The 26,117-nt window shown below is 56.8% G+C and overlaps 1 protein-coding gene across 1 annotated transcript; it reads left to right on the plus strand.

Annotated features, from left to right (window-relative positions):
* Nucleotides 1-274: 274 nt before the first annotated feature.
* On the plus strand, nucleotides 275-26,117 carry SEMA7A (semaphorin 7A (JohnMiltonHagen blood group)). Its single transcript, XM_074353885.1, has 14 exons — nucleotides 275-507; nucleotides 16,213-16,364; nucleotides 16,875-16,916; nucleotides 17,273-17,365; nucleotides 17,581-17,665; nucleotides 17,794-17,904; nucleotides 18,535-18,674; nucleotides 19,239-19,423; nucleotides 20,312-20,420; nucleotides 20,505-20,703; nucleotides 23,390-23,517; nucleotides 23,690-23,844; nucleotides 24,045-24,106; nucleotides 24,439-26,117. The coding sequence occupies exons 1-14, from the start codon at nucleotides 336-338 to the stop codon at nucleotides 24,798-24,800; spliced, it is 1,995 nt and encodes a 664-aa protein (XP_074209986.1). The 5' UTR covers nucleotides 275-335; the 3' UTR covers nucleotides 24,801-26,117.

A 26,117-nucleotide genomic window follows, 5' to 3' on the forward strand; every position in this document is an offset into this window, starting at 1 on the left:
TCCTCCCCGACTTTTAGGCCGATCTTCTCATGAAGTGGTGGGGAGTGAATCTAAGGCCCTGAGAGGGGACGCGGCCTGGCGTCTAGCACAGAAGACCATTAAGTCTGTCTTGCCCCCGCCCACCCGGGTTGTCCCCGTGGAGTTGCCGGGGAAGGGGTAGTGAAGGGATCCCTGGCGAAGGTCCCTTCTGCCGGGAGGGGAAGAAGGCTGCGGTGGACGGGGGAGGGGCGGGGTGGGGTCAGGCGTTTGACTCCGCCTCCTAGTGCTGGGATCAGCCTGCGGTCGGGCGCTGGCTCAGTCTCGGCTGCTCTCCGCCGTCGCTCCGGGGCCGCGGGATGACACCGCCTCCGCCCGGATGCGCCGCCCTCGGCGCCCCGCGCACTTGCGTTCCCGGTCCGCTGGCTTGGTCCCGGCTCTCGCTGCGGCGGCTGCTGCTGCTGCTCTGGACGGCCGCCGCCTCCCAAGGCCACCCGAGGAGCGCACCCCGCATCTCCACTGTCTGGAGAGGTAGGAGGCGCCACGCGAGCGGCGGGGCGCGGGATCCGATGCCGCGCGGGGCGGGCGCGGAGTGTGCCGCACCAGAGGGAGTGCGTGCGCGCGGCTCTGCGGGTCCCGGGCTGTCCCCGCGGCTAGCGTGTGGGTCTGGGTGAGTGTGTGAACGTGCGCGCTGCCACACCGGAGCGGGCTCTAACGCTCTAACGCTGCTGTGAGCGAGCGGCGGGGGCCGGAGCCCGGGCTAAGTCGCTCCAAGTCCGCCCGCTGCCGGGAGCCGGAGCGCCGGAGCGCAGAGGGAGAGAGAGGGCCCCTCTCTCGGCCCCAAGGCGCTCTCTGTCCTCCAGTGCCTGGCCCTCTGTACAGGATCCTTTCTCCCGCCGAGACCCCCACCCAGGTCCTCTCTTCCTGAGCTGCTGGCTCCGTTGTCGCGCGGGGCGCAGGCTGGGCCGGCAAGGGGGGCGCGGACCCTTTGCCGCCGCCGCCGCCGCTGCGCTTCGGCTGCGGGAACAAAGACCCCGCTGCCTGCCCCCGCCCTCGCCCCGGTCCAGAGCGCGGGCCAGGTAGAGGGGTGGGCACCCTGTGGTGAACCTGGACATGGTGCGGTGCGGAGGCTTGGGGCACCCGGGCGCTGCCTCTGCAATGCCGGGACCGACCGCTCCCCCCTTGTCCGCACGTGGCAGTTGTCACCAGTAATCGGCGCCAGCGTGGGGGGCAGTGCCCGTTGGGTAGGGCGCGGCCATTGGGACCCCCAGGCAGCGGATCTGGGGAGCGGGTGCAGTTTTGGGGCCCTGGTGGATTTGTGAACCTGGGGAACCGGAGTCTCCCCCGGGGGCGCCTCAGTTTAGACCCCTGTACAATGGGTCAGAAAGCCGACTAGGTGGGGTTTGAGGTTTTCTGCTGCGAGGAACTGAGCTCCCTTCCCCTGCATTGCACACAAATGCTTCCCCGCCCCCAGGCCGACTGGGCTCTGTCCCCAAATTTGGCGGCGCAGCGGCCCCCCTTTGCTGGTGGTGGACTGGCGGTGGGGGTTGGGGGGACTGGTAGATCTGGCCCCTCCTGGAGCCCTTTGATGCCTGAGGCGGTTTGCAGGGATTGCCAGAACCTGAGCATTATCTGGGGCAGGTATTCTTAGCAGAGAGAGGGAAAAAAACCCACAGGCAAAATGAGTGGCTTGAACTGCGGCTGCAGCAGAAGGAATGTGACTCGCCCAAGGTCACTCCGCATTGTGTGCCCTCACAATGCAGGCAGGGGGCTCTGATCTGGCATAGGACCAGTGCTTGTTCTGGGTTAGGAAGGCGAGAAGGATTTAGGCCATTTTTTGGCCATGAAGTGGGCACTCTAGGGGTGAGCTCTGCTACCCAGCCAGAGATATTCCTGGTGGAAGTGGAACAGAGCAGTAGACCTCTGGTCATCTACTCATAGTGGACACCTGCATACCCCTCAGTCATGCCCGCTCCAGCCTGGGCTTCCTCTGCCTTCACAGCATCTTTGCCTTGCCCCAGTCCCCTTGGCTGTCTTGGACAACACAGCATTTGTATACTCTGCAGAGAATGAATGGTCGCATCTGAGAGTTCTGGAATCTCCCCCTGCACCAAAGCCCTTGCATTTGGCTCTGCTTGCCACCCCGCTCCCCCCACCCAAGTCTTCCCAAGACACCCCCCCCACATACTTAATGCACACCCACCTCTTAGTACTTAACGCTGCCTCCCCATCTCAGGCACTTAGTCCCCACCCTGAGGCTATTTAAAGCTGCTTTCTGTCCTCTTACCCACTTTCAAAGTGCTCTTTCCCCTGCACACAGTTCACTATTGTAGCTACACTTGGCTGTGCCCTCTGCTTGGTAATGCACTATTGACCCCTTCTCGGGTCTGCCAACACCTCACCCATTGTGTTCAAGGGTAGTCTGTGGTCTTCTTCACCAGTGCCAGGTGCCCCGCTGGCCAGACCCTGACATCTTCCTGTCCCCCAGGACCACCAGCTGGTGATGGTATGCCTGCCTGACAGCTGCCTCCTATTTCCTATGGGGTGACACATGGCAGTCGGACAGGAATGGGCTTGGGCAGGGCACACCCAGAAGTGGGGTGAGAGGTGGACTCTCCCAGCCTTGCTGTAGGCGTAGGTCCCTGTTTGCCCATGAATGGGGGGATGGGGGTGCCAGCCTCCAGAAAGGACTAGATCAAGGACAATGGTGGTTCTGGAGCATCTCCATGAGGCCTAGGTTGGGGTTTTAGTTTTGAGCCAGGACAGGTGTGGGGACTGGAATAGGTATGGTGGGCTCCTTTCTGTCATTTATTTTCTGCAGCTTGAACCCCTAAACCCTAGGGAAACATTAAGTAAGGGTGTTCTGGGAGGGTCCCAACCTGAGCTTGTCAGAGAGATTGATGCTTCTCTGCTGCTGAAACCTGACCCGAGTGGCTCCGGGCAGAGAGAAGGATGTGCTGGTACTGACGTGCTGGGTGCCCTTGAGCTCTGTACCTGTCTCTGACCCTCAGAGCTCCCCAGAGCTCTGGAGGTTGTCCCCCGAGGGCTGTTGCTGACACATGGGGCAGTCAAGGATATGAATGTGTGGTCCTGACCTTCCTGCAACAGGGGCTAGAGGGGAGTGGGTTACAGGTGACAGCAGGAGGTTAGCATGCTTGTATAAGCTGTGTACCCCTCTCCCATTCTCTCCCTGGTTGGAGGAGGTGGAAAAGCTCCGGAAGGTTCTGACCTCTGAGGTCAGAGGTGAGCCAGCCTATCCACAGTGAGAAACAGAGCCCAGTCACCACCTGTCCAGCTGAGCCGGTTCTATGCTCTCCCTTGTCCAATTAAACAACAGGATGTTATTGTTGACTTGGTGGATGCTGGGGGAGCCATTATGCGGCCGCTCCCCAGGGCAGGGGGTTGTTGTCACCTCCTCTAGGGGATGAGGTCACAGCTGGAGCTCCCCAAGCATCACCATTTCCAGTGGAAATCCTTGCCCCCTTGGGAACTGAGATGTATTCATCACCCTCAAGGTGAACTCCCCCTGCAGAACAGAGTAGGGGGGCAATTCCCAGGAGGAGAGGGGGTTTCTAAGTCGAGAGAGATGGGAGAGATGCTTGGTGATGTCACCGGGAGTTTCCTGCCAAGCTCTGTAGCCCCTCTGTCCTGAATAGTGAGGATTCTAAGAGCAGGTAAGGGTAGGGGTGGATGCTGGCACATGCCCAAGATGACCATGGTGTGGGGGAAAGAGATGGGAGATTGGAAGCCTAGTTCTAGACCCAGCTCCGGCCTGATTTTCTGTGGGATTCCAGGCAAGTGCTTGTCTTTTTCTGTGCCTCAATTTCCTCAAATTTCCAAAGCAGGTATAGGGAGGAGCTTATCAGAGCACGAATCCCCTTGTCTCCTGGGGTGGGCAGAGGCTGTGGTGGCTCAAACCTTAGCAGTGCTGAGAAATCGGAACCTGGGAAGTTAGGGGAAATCTTGAGTTTTGTGTTCTTTCCTATCTTTCTCTTGTAAGCGGAAGGCCGAAGGCTGAATGAAGATCAGCTGGAAGAAATGGCTCATTTGGTTTGTAGCAAGGGTAGACATAATTATTCAGCATTTTTGACATCTGACATTTGCTGGGGCCAACCTTATGCTGGTCCTGGGCTTGGGGAACCAGGGATAAGAAATTAGATGAGTCTGTAGGCTTCTCATTGTAGATGGTGGGACAGTCAAACAGGTCGAACTGCAGTTACAGAGAAACGTGGAAGGGCCTGTAACAGAGGACAGCTATGGGACTTGAAGAGATACATAACCCAGTCTGCACAATCAGAGAAGGCTTCCTGGAAGAGGTGGTAAGCCAGGAGGGCAGGAAAAGTAGGAGTCAGCTGGGGCAGGGGAAGGACAGAAGGAAGTACCCTGGTGTGACAGGATTTCAGACCCAACTACTTATGACTAAGACTGAGGAGCGAAGCCATGTAGGGGCCCCCAAAGGGGAGACGTTGAGTCAGCCTGGGCCTGGGGGCTCCAGGAAGGTTTCCTGCATGAGAAGGCATCTGAGCTAGGCCACCTGACCCTTCACAGCCAACACAGCAGTAAGAAGGCAGGACCATGGCAGGCAGGGAAGACCTCACCAGTGTCACAGCTCCCTGATGGGAGGCTGGAGCTGGGTCCAGGGAGGGGCACCAGGGCTTTCCACTTGACTCCTGACTGACCACGGGAGTTCTCTGAGCAAGGAGGCCAGGGCCTCAGCAGAGACTCTCCATGGGGGGAGGAGCTCCCCCAGCATCAACCAGGCCCCGCCAGCATGGGAGGGGCAGATGCCCTTTCTCTGCCCAGCTTCCCCTTCCAGGAACCTTCAGTCCCTTAACAGGGGTGGATCACTACCCAGGCTGGGCACTTGGGAGAAGCAGGGACAGCTGAGCACCGTCTGTTGAGGTGGGAAGGTGGGAAGCTGAGGCTCAGCCCAGGAGGTGGGGGCCAGCGGCCTGCAGGGGCAGTGGCAGGAGTGGGTGGCCCTTGAGTTGACAGCTTGGGCCCCAGCTGATGTCCTGTCCTCCACCCCCGGCCCCATGTCCTCTATTTCAGCCACTGTGGGACCGTCTAGCTATGTCACAAGAGACTGACCACGCTTCCCCTGCTCTGGTTGGGAGCTCTGGGGCCAGAAAGCTTCCCCTTTTCTTGGTCTCCTTTTTTGGTCAGGCCTGGATGCCCCAGAAGCCTCCTCCCTCCCAGGGCTGGGGGAGGAAAGGGTCCTCCTAGAGCACAGAGGACTGTGGCCTCTTGTTGGGCGCCCCCATCAGGGAACATGGCTTCTCCCTTCCCTAGCCTGCCCAGGCCATGAGGGACCGTTTGATTTGTCCCTCTCTTGCCCCTTGTGGTACAGGGGTGGTTCTCCCCCTCCAGTCTGCCTCCAAGCCCTTTATTCCATCCCCATCCTCTGGCTTGGCCTGGGCCCTACTGTGTCTTCAGGACTGTGCCCTGGCCTCCTCCAGGCCCTTCCATCCCTCTGGGACACTGTGCTGGAGCACACAGCCCACCCACCTCATCCCCTACAGTTCTTCCCTGGAACCATCCCCCAGCTCCCCACGCTTTTCTGCCTCAGGGCTATTGCCCTGCTCACTGTTGCCTTGCTGGTCACTGCTCTGCTGGTCATCCCTCCCAGCACCCAACTCACCCTCCTCCTTTCTGCCAGTTCTATTTCACTTCCTCCAAAGAGCCTTCTTGGATGACTCCAACCCACACAGCTAGACGTCAGAAAACAAATGTCAAGAGATCAGCTGGGCCAACCACACGTTCCACAGATGGGGAAACTGAGGCCAGGGATGACAAGGACTGGCGCAGCATTACCCAGTGGGACAGGCAGAGCTGAGACCAGGGCCGCGTCCTCTGCCTGCGCCTGCCCCTGGCCTCAGCGTTTGGCCTCCCTTCACTTGTCTGTCCGTTTTCATGCTCTGTCCCCAGGCTGATGGCTGCCTGAGCCCATTCTCTCCTCGACCAGTTCTGCTGAGTCCACACTCTCCCTGACCCAGCACTGTCTGCTCATAGGGGCCCCGCGGGCCATGACTATCCTCCCTTCAGGACCTTACATTTGGGCTTGCTCCACGCACCTCTTCTGGTCTTTCCTCAGGGCAGTGGGCCTTGGCCTTAGGTCTCACGGGCAGGCTGATCTGCGCCCACGGCGTGGGCTGATCTGGGTTTAACTGTCACGGCAGCCTGGGATTAGGCTCCCCTGCCTCCTGCACCCCCTTCCTCCAATCAGGAGCCCAGGCTCTATGCCAGCACCCCTGGGGGTAGCCCTTAAGGTAGAGGGCAGCCAGTCCCTGCCCTGTGCCTAAGTCTGTGTTCAGCTTCTCTGGGGGAGAGAAGAGGAGACGCCCTGGGTTTGCCCTTGGAGGACAGTGGCCTGGAGAGATGGGCCTGCTGCCTGTGACTAGGGGGGCACCTGGCAAGGTCAGGAGCCTTGTGCAGCCAAGGACTGTGACAGGAAGTGAGAACAAGAAAGGTCAGTTTGGGGTGGTGCAACCAGGGAAGACTTCCTAGGGAAGGAGGAAGAGCCAGGCTAGAGTGAGGGGCAGGGGCATGGGATGGGGGCAGAGTGTGGCACAGATAGCTGCTCATGTTCTTTGAATTCTGGGCCCCGGGCTCTGGGCCAGGCTAGTGAGGAAGGAAGGTCACCGTGATAAGCTTGGCACCCTGTCAGTGGCCCAGGAGCCTCCTTGTCTGACATCTGGGTTTGCTGTCCTCCCCACTATCTGAGCTGCCCCCACCTGCCCAGTCCTGGCCCTGGCTTGGCCTGGGGACCATGGGGTAAGAGGAGGTCTGGCCTTCACCTTCAGGACCCCACAGTCCAGATGAAATTCCACCAAACAGCGTGCTCTGAGAGAAGATGGTGTGTGCCAGATGGTGTGTGGTGCAAGGTCAGGGGGGCGCGGGGCTCAGGGCTGGAGCAGTCTGGAATGCTTCCTGAAGCCAGGGGGACTGAGGCTAGATCTTCAAGGACAGGTAAGACCACGTGCAGAGAGAAGGGGAAAGAGCAGTTAGGGGAAGGAAAAGCACAAGCAAAGGTGTGGAGAGGTGGGAAGCAGCCATGTCAGAGATGAGCAGAGATCAGTGGGCCTTGACTGCCGGGTAGGAGAGTTGGGCTCTGCTGAGACAAGCACTTGGGAGCCACGGTGGGTTCTTGAGCTGAGGAGCTGGGGGCGGGGTGGAGGCAAGTGTCTGCAAGTGCAGGCTGGGTGGGAACTTGGCTGACTGGGTCATAAAGAAGGGTCTCTGAGCACATCCTCCCTTGACTGTGGTCTGCCGAAGACAGCACAGTGCTTCTATTCTGGGCACAGATCACGGGAGGCTTATGTGCTGGTCAGCACTCAGTGCCGGGCTACACCCCTACGCCTTCAGTTCCCCCTCCCCACAACCTCGGACCTGCGCACCCACGCTCATTTACACATACCTTCTTTTTAGGGCATCATGGATGGATGTCAGGCCTCCATTGGCCAAGTGGCCTCTGACCAGGCTCCACCCGCTCTGGGCCTCAGTCTCCTCATTTATATGAGGGAGGCTGGCCTGGAAGCCTCCAAGGGCTTATCTATGGAGCACGGTGTTCCAGAGTCAGACTGCCTGAATGTCAGCCTCCACTCTACCACTTAGCCGTGTGATCCTGGGCAAGTTACTCAACTGTGTCTGGCTGCCCTCATCTATAAGTTAATACATCTGACACGCAGAGTAGTGTGCCTGGCACATCGTAAATGCTATGAACAGTTAGGTGGGGGTGGGTGGGTAGGTAGCATCTTTGTCATCCTCCTCCTCCTCCTCCTTTGGCATCTCTGATTTCTGATGAAATGCAGCCCTGGCAGCCTGGCCCCTGCCAGCTCTCCCTAACTGGCTGTGCTGGCTGACTGCCTTTGCTCTCTGTCCCCTCCCACCCTCCCCCACTGATCCCAGCTAAGGCTAAGCCGAGGAACCTTCTGGTTCTCAACAGTCTTCCCGTCCCACCTGCCTCCCTGCACTTGGGGTGGTCTAGCCATCCTCTGCCTTCTCCTCCACCCCTGCCCTGGCTCTGGGCCCAGGGGCAGGCCCTGCACCTCTGTTCATCCTTTCCCTTGAAGGAGCCACCAGCTGACTTGGGCCTCACTCTGGGGCTTTTTGAACCTGCTGGGCTGAAGAACGGGTGGAAGATGGACAGGACGTGGAGTTCATTATGGGCTTCCTGCCTTCTCTGGGCTTGGAGCCTCCTCCCCACTCCAGCTGGACCTCATTGCTAGTCTTACCCTCCCGAGCCCCCAAATCTGTCTTGACTCAGCCCTCCCCTCCCTCCCCCACACACACTTAGCTTGCTCTCTCCAAATGCCTATGAACTTCACCCTGATTGGTTTTTTTTTTTTTTTGTATTTTTTTAATAGACTTTATTCTTTTAGAGTAGTTTCAGGTTCACAACAGAATTGAGCAGAAAATACAGAGAGTTTGCACATATATATTCCCCTACCCTCAACGTCCCTCATCAGTGTGGCATATTTGGTACAATCGATGAACCAACATGGGCACCAAAGTCCATGTTATCAACCAGAGTCCACAGTTTACACTAGGGTTCACTCTTGGTGTTGTACATTCTATGGGTTTTGTCAAATGCATAAAGACATGTAGCCACCACTATAGTATCATACAGAATAATTTCATTGCCCTAAAAATCCCTTGTGCTCCATCTATTCATCCCTCCATCCCTCCCTCTCCCCAGCCCCCTGGAAACCACGATCTTTTTATTGTTTCTGTAGCTGTGCCTTTTCCAGAAGGTCATTTGGTTGGAATCGTACAGTTTGTAGCCTTTTCAGACTGGCTTCTTTCATTTAGTAATATGTCTTTTACGTTTCTTCCATGTCTTTCATGGCTTGATAGATCATTTTTTTTTAACTGGACATATATTTTTTAATATACATATATGTACTGTTCATTGTTTCTAAGAATGTTTAGAGCTTTAGCTTTTTAAACATAGTTATCAAAGGAATAAAGCCAACCACAAAATAAGAATTAATTCAAAAAGAAACATATACCCTGCTATTAACAGCAACATTATTTATAATTGCCAAGATATGGAAGCATCCTAAGTGCACATCAATAGTTGAATAGATAGTGAAGATATATATGTAATGGAATACAACTCACCCATAAAAAAGAAGGATAGTTTGCCATTTGTGACCCTTCATTCACTTTTTTTTTCCGCTTCAGAAACCAGAATTTGTAACCGGCAGAGACATTTCTGTTCCATCAAAAACAACAAAATACCTAGAAATAAACTTAACCAAGGAGGTTACCTATACTCTGAAAACCAAAATGACACAAGAAATGGAAAATTTTCTTGTGCTCTTGGATTGGAAGAATCAACACTATCAAAATGGCCACACTACCCAAAGCAATCCACAGATCCAACACAACTCCCGTCAAAATACCAGAGACATTCCTCACAGAACTAGAACAAACAATTCCAAAATTTATAAGGAACTGCAAAAGACCTTGAACAGCCAAAGCAATCCTTCGTAGGTCTCTCTCTCTCTCTTTTTTTTCTCTTTCTTCTTTTTGTTCTCTTTTCTTATGGTTTGATGACTAGAGAAGGTCTTTTAACATTTGTTGTAAAGCTGGTTTGGTGGTGCTGAAATCTTTTAGCTTTTGTTTATCTGTGAAGCTTTTGATTTCTCCATCAAGTCTGAATAAGAGCCTTGTGGATAGACTGTTCTTGGTTGTAAGTTTCCCCTTTTCATCACTTTAAATATATCGTGCTGCTCCCTTCTGGCCTGTAGAGTTTCTGCTGGAAGATCAGCTGATAACCTTATGGGAGTTCCCTTATATGTTATTTGTTGCTTTTCTTTTGCTAATTTTAATATTTTCTCCTTATCCTTAATTTTTGTCAATTTGATGATTGTGTGCCTTGGTGTGCTCCTCTTTGGGTTGATTCTGTGTGGTACTCTCTGTGCTTCCTGGACCTGGGTGACTGTTTCCTTTCCCAAAATGGGAAAGTTTTCAGTGATATCTCTCCAAAAATTTTCTGAGGTCCTCTCTCTCTCTCCTCTTTCTGGGACCCCTGTAATGCGAATATTAGAGTGTTCCATGTTGTCCCAGAGTTCTCTTAAACTATCCTCATTTCTTTTCATTCTTTTTTCTGTTCTGCAGTAGTGATTTCCACTAATCTGTCTTCTAGCTCACTGATCTGTTCTTCTGTCTCATTTAGTCTATTCTTGATTCCTTCTAGTGTAGTGTTCATTTCAGTGATTTTATTCAACTCTGGGTATTCTTTATATTTTCCAAATCTTTGCTAAAAACTTCACTCTGTGCATCTGTATTCGTCTTGAGTTCTCTGAACATCTTGGCCATCATTACTTTAAACTCTTCTCAGATAAATTACGTATCTCCTCATCACTTATTTCTTCTTCTGGGATTTTATCTTGTGCCTTGGCCTGGGAAATATTCCTTTGCTGCCTCATATTGTCTATCTTTCTATGTGTTCGTGGATTCCTTCCACAGGCTTTGGAATTGTTTTCTTATTTCTAGTATCTTCCCCTGGTGGATGAGGCTGGACTAGAGGCTTATGTAGGTTTCCTGGCAGGAGGAGCCAGTGCCTGCTCACTGCTGGGGGAAGCTTGGTCCTGGACCTCTGGTGGGTAAGGCTGTGTCTAGAGGCCTCTGTTGCTTAGGAAGTCTGCTGATGGGTGGGGCTGTGCTCCCACCCTGTATGTTGTTTGGCCTGAGGCTTCCCCACAGGCTGTTGGGTGGCGCTAGGTCTTGGTGCTAATGATCCAATCAAGGTGTCAGCCTCCAGGAAAGCTCAAGTAGATGAACAGTCCTGGAATGTCCGCCGCCAGCTTTTATGTCCCCTGAGTGAGCCGCAGCCGTCCCCCACGTCCTCAGGAGACCCTCCAAATCCAACAGGCAGGTCTGGCCCAGGTTCCTATGAAATCACTGCCTCTGCCCTTGGACCTGGTGCACGTGGGTTTCCGTGTACGCTTCCCAAGCGAATGGAGTCTCTGTTTCCCCCAGTCCCGTGAGGCTCCCAGAGCCAAGCCCCGCTGACCTTCAGAATCGGATGTCCTGGGGTCACCTTCTCTTCGCAATGCTGGAACCCAAGCTGGGGGAACTGACGTGGGGCTTAGAGCTCTCACTCCTGTGGGAGGGCCTCTGCGACTTAACAAATCTTCAGCTTGTGGGCCTCCCACCCGGGAGGTACGGGGCCAAATTATATCATGAGCACGCCCCTCCTACCGTCCTGCTGTGATTCCCTCTTTATGTTTCCAGTTGCAGAAGATCTTTTTTGCTAGGTTCCAGTCTTTTTTTGATGGTTGTTTAGCATTCAGTTGTGGTTTCGCTGTAGTTGCGTGGAGAGGCAAGCTCGTGGTCCTACCACTCTGCCATCTTGCTCGGAAATCTGCCACCCTGATTGTTTTGTTCCAAAAATCATGGTGGGTCATAAAACCTAGACCTTAGCAAGTACCAGCTCCTCCAATCCAAAGAGGAGGAAACCAAACTCAGGAAGGCCCAGCTCCTGGTCACGGTCGCGGCTAACTAGCCACCTGGCTGCCAAAGGGAGCACAAGGCTCTTTGGAACCAGGGCTGAGCCCACACCTGAGGTATGTTCCCCTCCCGTGCCTGGCTGACCTTGGTGGGTGGGAAGATGCTCCTCCCTGGCCCAGCACACTGTTCCCACAGCTGATAAGGAGAGGCACACCCCCAGCCCCCGGGAGCTAAGCACTGCCTCAAGGGCCCGCCCTGTCTTGCGCCACCTGCCCTGCACACTGGCTGTACCCCTGCCAGGCAGCTGTCGGGAACCTTGTCCTGCCAGGCTCAGAGAGCCTGAACTACAGCCTGGCCCTGCCTCTGCTGCCCCTGCTCTGTGCCTTGGGCCAGTGGCACAGGCTCTGTGGCCTCCATGACCCCTCAATTCAGTGACTTTTCTCTTTCCTTCCACCTTGACCTGTGGGGTGTGGGTTCCAAAAGGTGGAAAGGCCTAATTCTTAGGCCCCTCATGGGCCTTCCCTCTTCTTCTGGTGAAGGTGTGAGGTGGGCCCGGGGATTCAGGGTGGGGTACCACTTTGGGAGGAGGCTCCTGCCAGATGTGATTAAGCCCCCAGTCGGAGGTTGGCCTGGTTCCTGCCCCATGCCTGGGCCTCCCTGGCTGCAACGACTCAGGCATTCCCTGCTGGGCACTGCATTCCTGCCATTCTCAGGGCCCGCCTCATTGCTGCTCTCAAAGGGCTCCTTGAGGTTAGCATTCAAGGCCTGTCAGGTCAGTGGGTCAGCTTGGAATGCTGTCCCTGCCCAGACCAGACTGTGGGGCCCATCCCTTGTTGCACCCTTGACAGATAACAACACCGCCCCCCTGCGTTCTAGCCACCACTCCACCCTCCCCCGAGCAGCCCTCTCTCACAAGCAATGAGGGTATGGGGATGGCGGAGACCAGATGGTGGCAGCACCCAGAGTGAATGAGGAGGAATGATGCTCCACCAGGCAGCCTGCTTTAGGAAAACCCACCCCACACAGATTCACACTTGTTCCAGCCAGTCGGCCACTGGGATTGTGGTGGGAGGGTGGGGGCTATGAGCAGCATCAGGTCTGATTCCTTCCAGCAGGATCAGAGCCTTATGGATGGCCTGGCTGGGGGTCTGTGACTCAGGGAGGGGAACTGCCCCTCACACCCGCAATCTTTTTGACCCTCATCTCTGGCTGGGGCGGGGCTGGGCTGGGCCTTGTGCGTCCTGCCACTGGAAGGAAGGTGGGGGCACAGGGGGCCACGGAGTCTAGCTGGGTAAAGGGCAGCCTGAGTGTGCCATTTCTTGGTCCAGAAGGAGCCAGAATTGGCTCAGAATCACATGGGGGTGGGGGGGAGGGTCTTGTGCCTTGTCCGCCTCTAGGGTCATGCCCACCCTAGCCCCCTCCCCTGTCTGAACCCCTGGTTATTCTGGGAGCTTTTAGCTACCACTTAGTCAGCCACTAATGCGTCAGGCCGGGGAGTGAGGGGGGAGACACAGTGCCAGACGGTGCTCCTTTTAGACATGCAGAATAGGAAGCAGAGGGGGCTGGTCAGGCAGGGGGAGCTTGGAGGGGGGAGTGGGGGGTGCTGGAGGAGGGAGGGAGGCTTTCCTGACCCTGGCCGCGCTCACAGGTAGGAGACGGCGGCTCTGGAGACTGATGGGCAGTGGGTTGGTGTATCCATGGGCCTCTGCATCTCCCTTCCCGCATCACGCTTGGGGCTTCAGCCCACCTTTCCGATTCTTCTCTCATTAGGTCTCTGTCCCTACCGTACAGTCAGCTTCCCCATGTTCTCTCAGGCTGTTTCTGCTGCCTGGAGTCTTCTTCTTGCCTGTTCCTGACCCATCTAGCTTTGGTCTGCCTCCCCCATCCCTTGAGATTCCTAAGGAAACAAAAAGACACATTTAAAGATGTGACACTTGCTCCCTTGGCTGGGCCTCTTTAGGGGCAGCCCTGGCCTTGCTCAGCCCCTGCTTGGGTGGACCCTTGACCGCCAACCTTCCCTGGCCCTGCCCTCTCAGTGTTGGTGCCATGGGGCCACGGATCCTGGCCGGGAAGGCTGGTTGCTGCCTTCACTTCCAGGCAGCCCTCCTGCCCCTGAGCCCCCAGCCCCCGCTTCTGTGACCTGAACAAAGCTTCCTTTCATGTATTCATCGAGCTGCTGCCGCTCAGACACTTCCCCGGCACAATCAGGCCCTTTGAGGGCCTCGGGCAGTGCGGGAGCCGGGCTGGGGCTGGGGTGGAGAATGGGCCAAGGCCTCGTCCTGGGGCCGAGCTGGTGCCATCTCCCCATACACATCCCAGGCGCACAGCCGGGAGTGGGGGGCGGGTGCCTCGGGGTCAAGGGAGGCAATGCTCCAGGGCTCCTGTTTGTTCTTCTGCAGAGTGAGGTGAGCAGCCCCTGCCTCCTGCCATCCCTTGACCCTGGCAGCCACAGCCAGGATTTGAAGGGAACGGGTCTCACGCTCGCAGACCTGTGCAGGACCATCCTGGCGCAGCAGCTCCCTGTGCAGCATCCGGCAGCAGGCAGCCCTCACCCTCCTCTGTGCTCTCGGAAATACTTTGTGAGCAGCCTTGGGGTCTACACCAACAGTTTTGCTGGAGCGGTGTGGAGGCTTGCTTTGGTGTGGTTGTTTCTGCCCTCCAGCTGGATTCTAGGGTAGGGCCAGGCCTTCCACACAAATCTTACTTTCCAGGGCTGGGCCGTGTCTCTCCCATTAGGCTAGACTCCCCAAGGCAAGGCTCTGTCTCCCTCATCAGATTAGACTCCCCGGGGCAGGACTGATCTCGTCCTTACAGGATGGCCCTGTGACCCCAGACAAGGGCTTCTTCAGGGCCCCGTCACAAGCCTCTTTCCCCACACTGGAGCAGTGCGTTGGCTGTGCAGGCCCCTCCTCTGAGCCTGGGGGCTGTGGCCTTGGTGTGAGCTGAGGTGACTGGTGGAGGTGGCCAGCATGATTTGAGCCACGGGGCTCCCCTCCTTTGGCCTCCGGTGGGGCTTCAGTGCTCGGCCTCCAGCCCAAGGTCTTCAGACACAGACACATAGTTTCTCCCGGCCGCCGGGCTGGCTGGGGGAGTAGGTCTGGAGCGGGGTCTACAGACTGTCTAGACTGTGGGCTAGGCTGCAGGGATGGAGGCTGCTGCTCGGGCTGTGGGCGAAAGGAGAGCAAGGGAGCTGAGTCAGGAAGGCCTTGTCCGATGATCCCAGAGCTCTAATTTTATCCCAGCTTGGGGGGAGGGGAGCCTGGGTCTGAGACCCGCCAGCCCTGCCCGGGCCTGCCAGACCCTCATTACCCAGCAGGGAGTGGGCTCTCAGCCCCTGCCTGCCCAGCCTCGGAGTGCAGGGAGGCCTGAATTCTGAGCTGTCAGGCTGTTTGCAAAGCACCTGGGGAGAGCCAGGTGAGTCCGAAGACAGAGAGCTCAGCGCTTCTCTGTGGCCCACGGTGCTGGCATCTTCCTGAGTGCGTCTCAGAACCCATAGTCTGGGCGAGCCAGTCTGTCCTGCCTCCTAGTACGACCTTGGGCTGCACCTCTGTACAGTGAGCCGGGCCGCAACTGAGGTGCAGGGTGAAAACAGCCCACTTCCAGGGACGACTTGGCCGTGGAGGGAAAGGGAATGCAGGTGGGGGTCGCGTGGAGGGCTGTGCTCGTTGTTCCTGTTGAATGCAGAATCAGCAGGAATGGCTCAAGTGGCACCAAGGGGGATTTGGGGCAAACTCGAGGACATGGCAGTCGTTTCCTGTCTGGGCTGGAGGGTGTCCTGCTCGGGTGTCACTGCTGAGCTGGCTGCAGCTGGGTTAATAGCGGTCAGGCCGAGTTCCTGGATAAGGTGGGAGGATGCTGGCTGTGCCTGATTGCTGAGGGCACAGCCGCGGGCTGTCCCATCCCTATAATTTAGTCCTGCAACCAGGACAACCTCAGCAATGTCACCAGAGATGAGACATCTCCCTGGAGGCAGTGGCTGCAGATAGTTTCTTTTCGGGGCAAAATTGTCCGGGTCAGCCCTTCTGCTTAAAGGCCCAGGCTGTGCTCTGTGAAGAACCCACTGTCCCGGAGGTGCTGTGGAGGGAGGGCTGATCTTTCCCCCTGGGGGAGCTGGTATCTCTGTGAAACTAGCCAGCGTGGGGGCAGGAGCTCTGGTTCATGGCCTGCCACTGACCGTGTGGGCTTGGGCTGTTTCTCTCTGGACCTCTCTTTTTCCATCTGTAAAATGGGACGGAGTAGATATTAAGATTCCTTTCCAGCTCTAATCTTTCCATACTGACCTGCTCATTAAGGGGATGGGGTGGGCCAGAACGGGTCAGAGAGGGCTTCCTGAAGGAGGGGGTGGGGTTGTGAGCAAAGGGATTCCTGGGAACTTGAAATATAAGTGGGCTTCTTGCAGGGGGTGGAGGTGGCTGCTTGCTCTGTGCTGGGCAGCAGAGAGTCTCATGGAGCAGAGCTGGGGGGCTCTGGTCCCTCCTGCCTGAGCCCAGCCACTTTAGAACAGCAGAGTGTGTGTGTGAGGAGTGTGTTCTCCCCAGAGGTCCATAAATCCTGCCTCTGCTCTGAAGTCACACGTGTTATAGGGGCCATGGCTTATGGGTGAGGATAGCTGGCCGGACCCCACCAGAGGACCCCTCATTTTTCTGAATGCTGGAGCCGCCCTTGCCAGATTTAACTACTAGTTGCTTGGTGGATGCTGGTGTGCCTAGGGGGTGGTCCAGGGTCTTCTAGCCCAGGGCTCAGCCTCAACATTTCTGCCAATTGTCTCCTTCTTAGGCCATGCGCGTCAGGACCACATAGACTTCGGCCCAGCTGAGCCGCACACAGTGCTTTTCCATGAGCCTGGCAGCTCCTCCGTGTGGGTTGGGGGACGCAGCAAGCTCTATCTCTTTGATTTCCCCAAGGGCAAGAACGCCTCTGTACACATGGTGAGCCTGGACCCATCTCCCGGTCCCCTTCTCTCTTCTCCCTTCCCGATCCCTCCTATCTCCCCTCTGGCCTTGGTGAGGGGCCTCAGGGAACCCATGAGAGCTGGCATCTCTTCTGAAACTGATCCACCACCTACCATATCCCATAAATGATCCCTGGGGGAGGCTCCCTGAAGGTGGTCTGATTGGCGTGGGTATTGGGATGGTGTGGAGAAAAGCTGGAGCTCATGCACCTGGCTGGGTGGTTGGCACTGACTGGGGAGGCCCAGGCAGGAAGCTCCCAGGCTGCAGAACCCCCTGGCCCTTGCCTCTGGTCTGGCCCATGAGCTCTGGGCTTTGGGCCCTGTTATTAGGCTGAGCAGCCTGTGTGATCTTGGGTAACTCACTCCCCCTCTCAGAGCCCTAGTTGCTTATCTGCCAAATGAGCTTGTCCTGAAGATGCTTGGAAAGCACTTACAGGGGCATCTTGCCCCTGGCAGAGTGGACTAATGTTCCCCTCATTCTCCCCAGGTGAACATTAACTCCACGAAGGGGTCCTGCCGAGACAAGCGGGTGAGTGGGGGAGAGGGGTGCAGAGGGGAGGCTAAGCCCCTTGGAAAAGGGATGAGATTCTCTGAGAGTCTGAGGAAGGAGGCGTGGCCCTGCCTTGGGAGCCCAAGTCTGGGAGGAGAGAGGTAGCCCTGCCGTAGGGTTCCCAGGCTGCGGGGAGACGCTCCTTCCCCGAGGCCTCTGTGCCCTTCCCCTGTTCTTGGCGGGGCTTAGAATCAGCCTCGCCCTCTCTGGGCTCTCCTTGGAGGCTGCTTCTGTACTCAGACTTTTGACGCCTTCTTCCCCAGTACTGAAGGACCTAGTGGTAGGCCTTCCAGGGCCTTCCAACCACCCTCTCTCCTTCCCCTTCTCTTGGGCAGGATTGCGAGAACTACATCACGCTCCTGGAGAAGCAGGGTGAGGGGCTGTTGGTCTGCGGCACCAATGCCCGGCGACCTAGCTGCTGGATCCTGGTGAGAAGGCCCCTCCCCATGTACCTGGTCAGCTCACCCTTGTCTGGGTGGGCTTCTGCCCTGCCTTGGTGGGAAGGGGGTTGGGGGACTCTGAAGCTGGCCTCACCTTGTATAGAATTCCTGGGAGTTTGGGCACCCTGAGGGGGAAGCTGGTGCCCATGGGAGGCAGTGGCCATGGGATCACGTGGTGCTCTGACCCCCTTGGTCTCCCCCAGGTAAATGACACTGTGATGTTGCTTGGTGAGAGGAAAGGCTATGCGCCCTTCAGCCCAGATGAGAACTCCTTGGTTCTGTTTGACGGTAGGGCTGTGGCTGGAGCGGGAGGGCCCCTAGAGGGCTGCTGCCCTGGGCTGGGGGAGGGTGGTCAGCTCCACGCCCAGGGGCCCAGGCCCGGAGGAGGACTTACCATGCCCCTCCCACTTGCCCAGGGGACGAAGTGTACTCTACCATCCGAAAGCAGGAATACAATGGGAAGATCCCTCGGTTCCGCCGAATCAAGGGCGAGATCGAGCTGTACACCAGCGATACTGTCATGCAAAGTGAGTCAGCCTCTGGCTGGGCTGGGCTGGGCTGGGTGAAGGGGTGCGAACGCCCAGGGAGGCGGCTGGGCTCCTCAGGTTCCGGGGAAGGCTTCCCAAGGGCCGCTGGGGCCACAGGCCAGTTGGCAAAGTGGGAGCTTGGTACAGTCCTGTGTAGGCAGGGCTGAGGAGGTTGGCCTGGCAGGGAGCAGGGGAACAGCAGAGACAAAGATGTGGATGCAGGATGGCCCAGCACCCTCTGGGAACAAAACAGAGGAAGCCCCAGGCCCAGTGTGGGGTCCCCAGGAGCCCTAGTGTGTCCCTCTGCTGAGCTCATGTGGGGGCAACACCCCCTCCCTCCTCATTAAGGCTCCGCCAATTAGGCAGAAGTGACGTAGGGGCCCCCAGGGACCTCCCTTGAGTCCCCAGGCATGAAATCATTGCTCCTGGGCCAATGACATCTTTGTAGGAGAGGGCAAAACAGGTGTGGGGTTGTTCAACGCCTTGGGGAGTTGGGCCCGATGTTCTGAGTTTTATTCCAGGTCTGATTTGGCCCGGGTTTGTTTGTGCAGACTCAGGGGGTGTACAGGGTTGGAGTGCGTCCTCTGAGAGGCTCCCAGCCTCGCACCCATTCACCTCTGTCCCTGGCAGACCCGCAGTTCATCAAGGCCACCATCGTGCACCAAGACCACGCCTACGATGACAAGATCTACTACTTTTTCCGAGAGGACAATCCTGACAAGAATCCCGAGGCCCCTCTCAACGTGTCCCGCGTGGCCCAGCTGTGCAAGGTGAGTGGGCGCTGAGTGGGCAAGGGTATGTGTCTGTGCCTGAGTAGGAGCGCGTGAGTGGATGAGTGCCTGTGTGCAAACTGTGAGTGAGACTGTGGAACTGTGGGAGGAAATGTGTGCACGGGAGGGTCCGTGCATCTGTGAGTGAGTAAAGATGGTTGGGCTCATGTGTCTGTGTGAGGGTACAAATGTGTGTTTTCCTGTGAGAGTGTGTGTGGGCATGTGCCTGAGTATGAGAGTGTGTTGACGTGTGTGTCTTTCACGTGTGAAGGTGCTGGGATGTTCAGGTCTGTGTCGTGTGTGTGAACGTGAATATGTGAGAATGGACAGATGTGTCTGAGCCAGTGCACCCTGTGGGGACCTGACATCCGCACCCTGCAGGTCCCCACGGAGCCCGGCCCAAGAACATGGCCTGAGTCATGGGGCACCTCAGCCTCATCCCCTGGCAGGTCCCGGCCCCTTTCAGAGCCTCCCTTCCCCCTTAGAAGCCTGGGAGCAGGAGCCCTGGGTGTGGGACGGCCCAAGTGGGTACTAAGGGGGCTCCTCCCCCCACCACCCTTCTAGGGGGACCAGGGTGGCGAGAGTTCGCTGTCTGTCTCCAAGTGGAACACCTTCCTGAAAGCCATGCTGGTGTGCAGCGACGCCGCTACCAACAAGAACTTCAACAGACTGCAGGACGTCTTCCTGCTCCCTGACCCTAACGGCCAGTGGAGGGACACGAGGGTCTATGGCGTTTTCTCCAACCCCTGGTGAGTGACGCTCGTCCTGGGGCTGGTACTGGCATTAGTTACGTGTCCAGTGGGGATTAGAGGGTTTGGGCCCTGCTGAGGGACAATGCAGTGGCGAGAGCACGGACTCCAGGCTCAAGGGACTCCTCTCTGGGCCTGGGGTGGGAGGACAAACAGTGCTCAGGGAGATGCGTGTGCTGCTGTGTGAGTCTGTCCAGGCGGGCGTGTGAGCACGTGCTGGATGTGTGCTCACGGCTGTGCCTGTATGTCCGCCAGCGGTGTGCTCAGAGCGGGTGCTGGGCCCTGGGAAGAGGCTGCTGAGGCCTCTCGGGGTGCTGGGCGCTATCACACCCACTCAGACATTGCCTGCGCCTGATAATTCACACCTCTTAATCACTCTCATTGATTCAAAACAAGGCAGGCAAGTGTTGGGTGTGTGTAGGGAGAGGTAGGGGACAGGGTGGGGGCAGAGTGGGGATCCAAGACTCTGCTCTGGGGCTTCTGTGTGGGTGGACCCAGAGGGCTGGGAAAAGAACAGGGGGCTGGCTTCCTTGGACATAGTATCCCAAGGATGCACACGGAATTTCTCCTGCCCCGAGGCTGACTTCTGCATTCAGTGATTTTGTGGCAGAATACAGGTTATGGTTTTAGATTGCAGCAGAAAGAAATTATGTTGAACTTCCCTCCCTGCCTCCTCCTGTTCCTCCCTCCCTCCTTCCTTCAGTGGTATTTGATATTCTCAGGCACTGGCCTTGGCCTCCAGGATAGTCCTGGCCCCCATGGACCTTGAAGGCCAGGGAGCTTGGTTGGAAGGCTGCAGCTGTGCCCTGTCTGGTGCTAGGCTGGCCTGGGCGAGTGGAGGTGGGCAGGTCCTGGGCTGCCACTGAAGTGGTCTCTGTTTCCCTCCAGGAACTACTCAGCCGTCTGCGTGTACTCCCTCGGCGACATTGACAAGGTCTTCCGCACTTCCTCACTCAAGGGCTACCATGCAGGCCTTCCCAATCCTCGGCCTGGCAAGGTGAGCAGTGACACCCACCATGGCCCAGGCCCCGGCCCCACCTCCCAGCCACCCCACTGATCTGGACCCATTCTCCTTGACCAGTGCCTCCCAGACCGGCAGCCGATACCCACAGAGACCTTCCAGGTGGCTGACAGTCACCCCGAGGTGGTACAGAGGGTGGAGCCCATGGGGCCTCTGAAGACACCACTGTTCCACTCTAAGTACCACTACCAGAAAGTGGTCGTCCACCGCATGCACGCCAGCAATGGGGAGACCTTCCACGTGCTTTACCTAACCACAGGTGAGGGGCCGCCCTGGGAACCCCCAGTCTGCTTTGTAAAAATGGGTATGAAAATTATAAAAAATAAGATAATTAACATCTGGTTGGATCTTTATATCTGGAAGGAAGAACTGAGTGACTCAGAGCTGTCAGAAGTTAGTGTGTGTGGCTGTGGAAGAGTCATGCAGGGAGAACTTCCTGGAGGAGGTGGGGCAGAGGGACAAGGGAAAGGCATCATAGGCTGGGAGAAGAGCAGGTACCGAGATTCAGAGGCAGAAATGTGGGTGCAGCTTTGATCCAACTGTCTGGCTCCTAAAGATGGTAGGAAGAGATGTGGAAAGTCAGGAGGAAGGAGCTGGTCCTGGGGTGTCCCATGGGCCTCCACTAGGCAAAGTGAGGAAATTGGATCCTCTCCTTGTCTTTGAGATTCTGTAGGTGAGAGAGAACCTTTGATGTGGGATACAGAGTATAGTGAGATGTGATGAAGGACTGCCAGATAGCAGAGCCATTGCAGGGTCTTGCAGAGGACTGCAGGGGCTGCTCCTCTTCCTTTCCCTCTTCCTCTAGGAGAGCAGGGTCTTGCTGACTCTGAAAGCTGGGTGGGATGCCCTGCGAGATGTCCCTGCACTCCGGGAACTCACTGACCCTGAATGAGCTAGCCCTGAGCTGGCTTTATAGCAGCTTCCTGGTCCCAGGCTGTGGGCAGAGGGCGCTGGGAGCCAGCATGGAGATCAGTGTTGGGGGAACTGCAGGCCCTCCTTAGACTGGTGGTGGTGCCATCAGAAAGGCAGTGTCTCCCCCAGATGCCTGCCCCCCCTGGCACTACCCTCCTCAGTTGTTCACACCTTCCTCATGTGGCTTCCTGCTGCTGCTTCACCTTGGGGATTTCTCCTGGTGGCCTCATAGGTTGTTTGGCTCCTGGGAGTCTTGGGGAGAGTAATTTCCCATTAACAGTCCTGGTTTCTAAGTCCTGAGACCCACCTCTTTACTCTTCCATTCATCCTGGCCGCACCCTTTATTTTTTGTTTGTTTGTTTGTTTGTTTGTTTTTTAATTGATCTTTGGTGGTTGTTGTTTTTGTGGGATGGAGGCAGGTAATTGGGTTTACGTATTTATTTATTTAATGGAGGAACTAGGGATTGAACCCAGGACCTTGTGCATGCTATAGGCATGCGCTCTACCACTGAGCTCTACCCTTCTGTGGCCGCACCCTTTGGCTCCTGTCTTTGTTCTGCTCCAGCAGCAGCTGGCCTAGCTGTTGTAGCCAGCCAGGGGGACAGCAGAGCATTGAGGTGCAGGAGACAAGGGATCACATGATGTGGGACTGGGAGCAGGAGCCAGGACAAGGAAGGCTGGGCTTGGGCTGAGGGAACTGTGGGCCCCTTTCCTGCAGAACTGGGAGCCAAGTGCATTTGTCTCCATTCCCCCTGAGGGCCATCAGAGAGATACCATCTTGGAGCCTGCAGCAGGGAAGGATTGAGGTCAGACAAGAAAGAGAACTTTCTGAGTCCTCTGCAGAGAATGGGAGGCTCTCATAGCTGGGAGAAGCTGTGGCAGGCTGCTGCTGGGCTGAGGTGGAGGAGGTGAAGTGCAGTGTGTGTGTGTGTATGTGAAGGTAGTGACTGGGCCGGGAGCTTGTCAGGCCAAAGGAGCATGGGGCCACATCCCAGAGCCTGCTGAAGGGGGTCACAGACACATAGACAAAATGTCCTAGGCGGACAATCATCCGATCATCTGACTGCTTTTTTGGGGGCAAGTGATGCCCTGGGAAATTGGGACAGTGGGAGAGGGAGGTAGGCTATTCTAGAAATTGGGACAGCTGGTGAGGTGGGATTGGGAGGACCCAGAGGTCAGGTTGCCCGTAAATCCCTGACAGGTGAGAATGCAGAGCACTGGGCTCCGAGGCAGGCAGCCCAGTGTGTGGCCTTGGGAATCCCTTTGTGGAACCTAAGGTCCTTTTCAGATCTGAGATTTTATAAAAATTTAAAAATTCCCCAGACTGCTTGCAGTCAGAATCCTGGATTGGATCCTGGAACAAAGGACATTAGTGGAAAAACCTGTGAAATCCCAGTAAAGTCTGTAGTTGAGTTAATAATGATGTATTGGCGTCAACTGCTCAGCCGTGACAAATGCTGCAGTTACATAAAACGGTAACGTTGAGGGAAACTGGGCGAAGGGTGTACGGGAACTCTCTGTACTATCTTTGTAACTTTTTTGTAAGTCTGAAATTATTCCAAAATAAAAAATTTATTCAAAGAAGACAAATCCCAAAGAGTCCAGGAAGCAGAGTTTATAGAAGAAGTTGAAGAGTGGGATTCTGACCCCTCTGGATTCCAGTCACTAGCTGTGTGACCCTGAGCAAGTTTCCTTATCTGTGAAGTGGGGAAGATAATACCCACCTCCCAGGGCTGTGGAGGGTTAAAGGACGTAATGCTAATGCGTGTAGCTAAATGTAGCAGCTTGACACAGTGCTTGGGGGTGTGTGGGACTGCTGGTTTTGTTCTTCATGCTCCGGTTTTGCCTGCGGCCTTGGGAAGCCCTGAGCCTCCTGGGCTGGCCTCCCTGGCCCAGTCCTATGACCCTCACCTGAGCCATAGCTTCCCAGCCCTCCCTGAAGTGGGTCTTTCCTGATTAGCTTAGTCCAGAGGGAGGCTGCCTGGATCCGTGGTGGGACTCCCGCCCGCTGACCCTGTGACCCTCACCCACAGACAAGGGCACCATCCACAAGGTGGTGGAGTCAGGGGACCGGGAACACAGCCTTGTCTTCAACATCTTGGAGATCCAGCCCTTCCACCGAGCGGCCGCCATCCAGGCCATGTCGCTGGACGCTGACCGGGTGAGCCTTCTTACCCTGCCCTGTGGGGCTGCCCAGTGAAGGCCAGCTGAGGACAGAGCTCCTCTGCATGTGAACTGCATGTCCTTTTTGGAGCCTCTGGGCCCTAGGGCCTAGGGCTTAGAACTCAGTTGGACTGGGGGCCCTGACCTGACCCAGTCTTCTCTCCTTCCAGCGGAAACTGTATGTGAGCTCCCAGTGGGAGGTGAGCCAGGTGCCCTTGGACCTGTGTGAGGTCTACAACGGGGGCTGCCACGGCTGCCTCATGGCTCGAGATCCCTACTGCGGCTGGTACCAGGACCGCTGCATCTCCATCTACAGCTCCCAAGGGTATGTTGTCTGGGATCCCTTGTCCCTCAGAGAAGGGGGACACAGCAGTGGGGGTCGATGGGCTACGGGAGGCATCCCTTCTGGCCGGACCCTCCTCTGGGTGGGCATCACAGCTGACACTGGGTGAGGGCTGAGGACAGGGAAGGGGCCCGGCCGGTGGCCTCCTGTCTGCTTAGCCTCTTTCTTTCTTCCAACTCCAGGCCAGTGCTGCAGTCCATCAATCCAACCGAGCCACACAGGGAGTGCCCCAACCCAAAGCCAGGTACCTGCGCTGGCCCCGCCCGGAGGCCGCAGTCCAGTGAGGGTGGTACAGCCATGCCCCAACTGCCCTGTCTGAGGGAGGCATAGTCTGGTCCTGGGGGCCCAGACAGATGGGGCAGGACAGTGCTGTGGAAGGATCCCCCTTGGTGTGGGGGTGACCGTGAGGGGTGGGGTGAGGGAGGCAGTGGAGAGGAAGGAGGAGACTGGGTGCTAGTTTCCCCGTGTTCACTTAGAAACCTTGGGTTTGGAGGCCCATCCATGGGAGTCCTGCCTGGGAGCCTGCCCTGGGAGCCCTCAGCCCTTCCTTACAGCTACCTCCCCATCCCTCCCCAGAAGAGGCCCCACTGCAGAAGGTTTCCCTGGCCCAGAACTCTCGCTACTATCTGAGCTGCCCCATGGAGTCCCGCCACGCCACCTACTCATGGCGCCATGAGAAGAATGTGGAGCAGAGCTGTGAGCCCGGCCACCAGAGCCCCAACTGCATCTTGTTCATTGAGAACCTCACGGACCTCCAGTACGGCCACTACTACTGCGAGGCCCAGGAGGGCTCCTACCTCCACGAGGCTCAGCACTGGGAGCTACTGCGTGAGGACGGTGCCATGGCCTCGCACCTGCTGGGCCACACCTGCGCCCTGGCTGCCTCCCTCTGGCTGAGCATCCTGCCCACACTTGCTCTTGGCCTGCTGGTCCATTAGGGCCTCCTAGGGTTGGCATGCTGCAGGCTTCGGCAGCCCCAAGGCCCTAGAAAAATCCCACACTCAGAACTGGCTGGGCCCAGAGCTCCTTGCCTGTCACTTCTTCCAGGGGGACTGCATAACCCAGTGGAGGACGCCAGGCCTGGAGATGGCCAGCCGCAGGCGGCTGCTGGGCCCCGGTGGGGTTGGGGGTGGTTTGGGCCAGAGAAAGCAGGCTCTGACTGTGAAGCTGGGGCATTGATGACCCACGATTTTATCTTCTGGCGACTATTTTTCAAAAACTCCTTCTCAAACTTGACTAAATGCAGAGGTGGCTCTTGGCCCAAGAGCCTTTGGGCCAGAGAGTAGGGTTTAGAAAGGGGAGTTGGGCCCCATCTCTGGACCTTTGGGCTGAGGCCTGAGTCCTTCTGGACTTTGATACCCAAATTGCCCCCTCATCCTCCCTCCTGCCATGGCTGGGGGTGGCTAGTGTTCCTGCAGGCCCAGGGCTGCCCTCTGTGGCCACCTCGCCAGCCCTGGATCCCACTAGGCAGCTGCCTTGCATGTTTATTGAAGGATGTTTGCTTTCCGGACAGAAGGACGGAAAAAGCTCTATTTTTATGTTAGGCTTATTTCATGTATAGCTACTTCTGACTGCATCTGTATGAAATACCAAAACTACATGCTGGGGGTGGGGTGGGGAAGGGAGGGGCTGGGGAAGGGATGGGTCATGGGGGGTCCCAGTCTGTGGCTCCTGGGGACGGGATGAGTCCAGGGATGGGCATGGGTTCGACGAGAGTGGCATGAGCTGGCTCTGCCCTGGGAGCCCAGTCTGAGGGGGACGTCGTCCAAGCCCCCGCCATGGGGTGGTTATGGGAGGGGTGGGGTGAGGGAGACAGGGGAGAATGGAGAAAACTGAGCCCTAGGTTCACCGTGTTCATTTAGAAGGAGGAGCCGGGTCCTCAGGGGGAGGTTCCAGGACTCTGCCCTTGGCATTGGGGGTTGGGGGGCGGGGGGGCCCCCTCCCCTCCCCTCAGCCCCCTTCCCCAGGGGCTGTGCTTCCATGCTCCTAGCCTCCCACCTTCAGCTCAGGACATGTTATAACTTAGGCTAAACTGTGAATTCCTGTAGGGACAGCCTGGGCCATGCTCTCCAGGTGGACGGCTCTGCCCCAGCCCTGTCCATGGATTTCAGCAGAGAGCTGGGCCCTTCTCTGGCTGTGTCTGGCCAGCCTGGGGCAGGGCCTGGGGCTGGTGGCCTTCCAGCTTTGGCCCCTGCATCTCTTCTCAATGCACTTTAATAATGTAACATATTACTAATAAACAAGCTATTTATTTA

Source organism: Camelus bactrianus, chromosome 27, assembly GCF_048773025.1.
Source record: "Camelus bactrianus isolate YW-2024 breed Bactrian camel chromosome 27, ASM4877302v1, whole genome shotgun sequence".
NCBI classification, from domain to species: Eukaryota; Metazoa; Chordata; class Mammalia; order Artiodactyla; family Camelidae; genus Camelus; species Camelus bactrianus.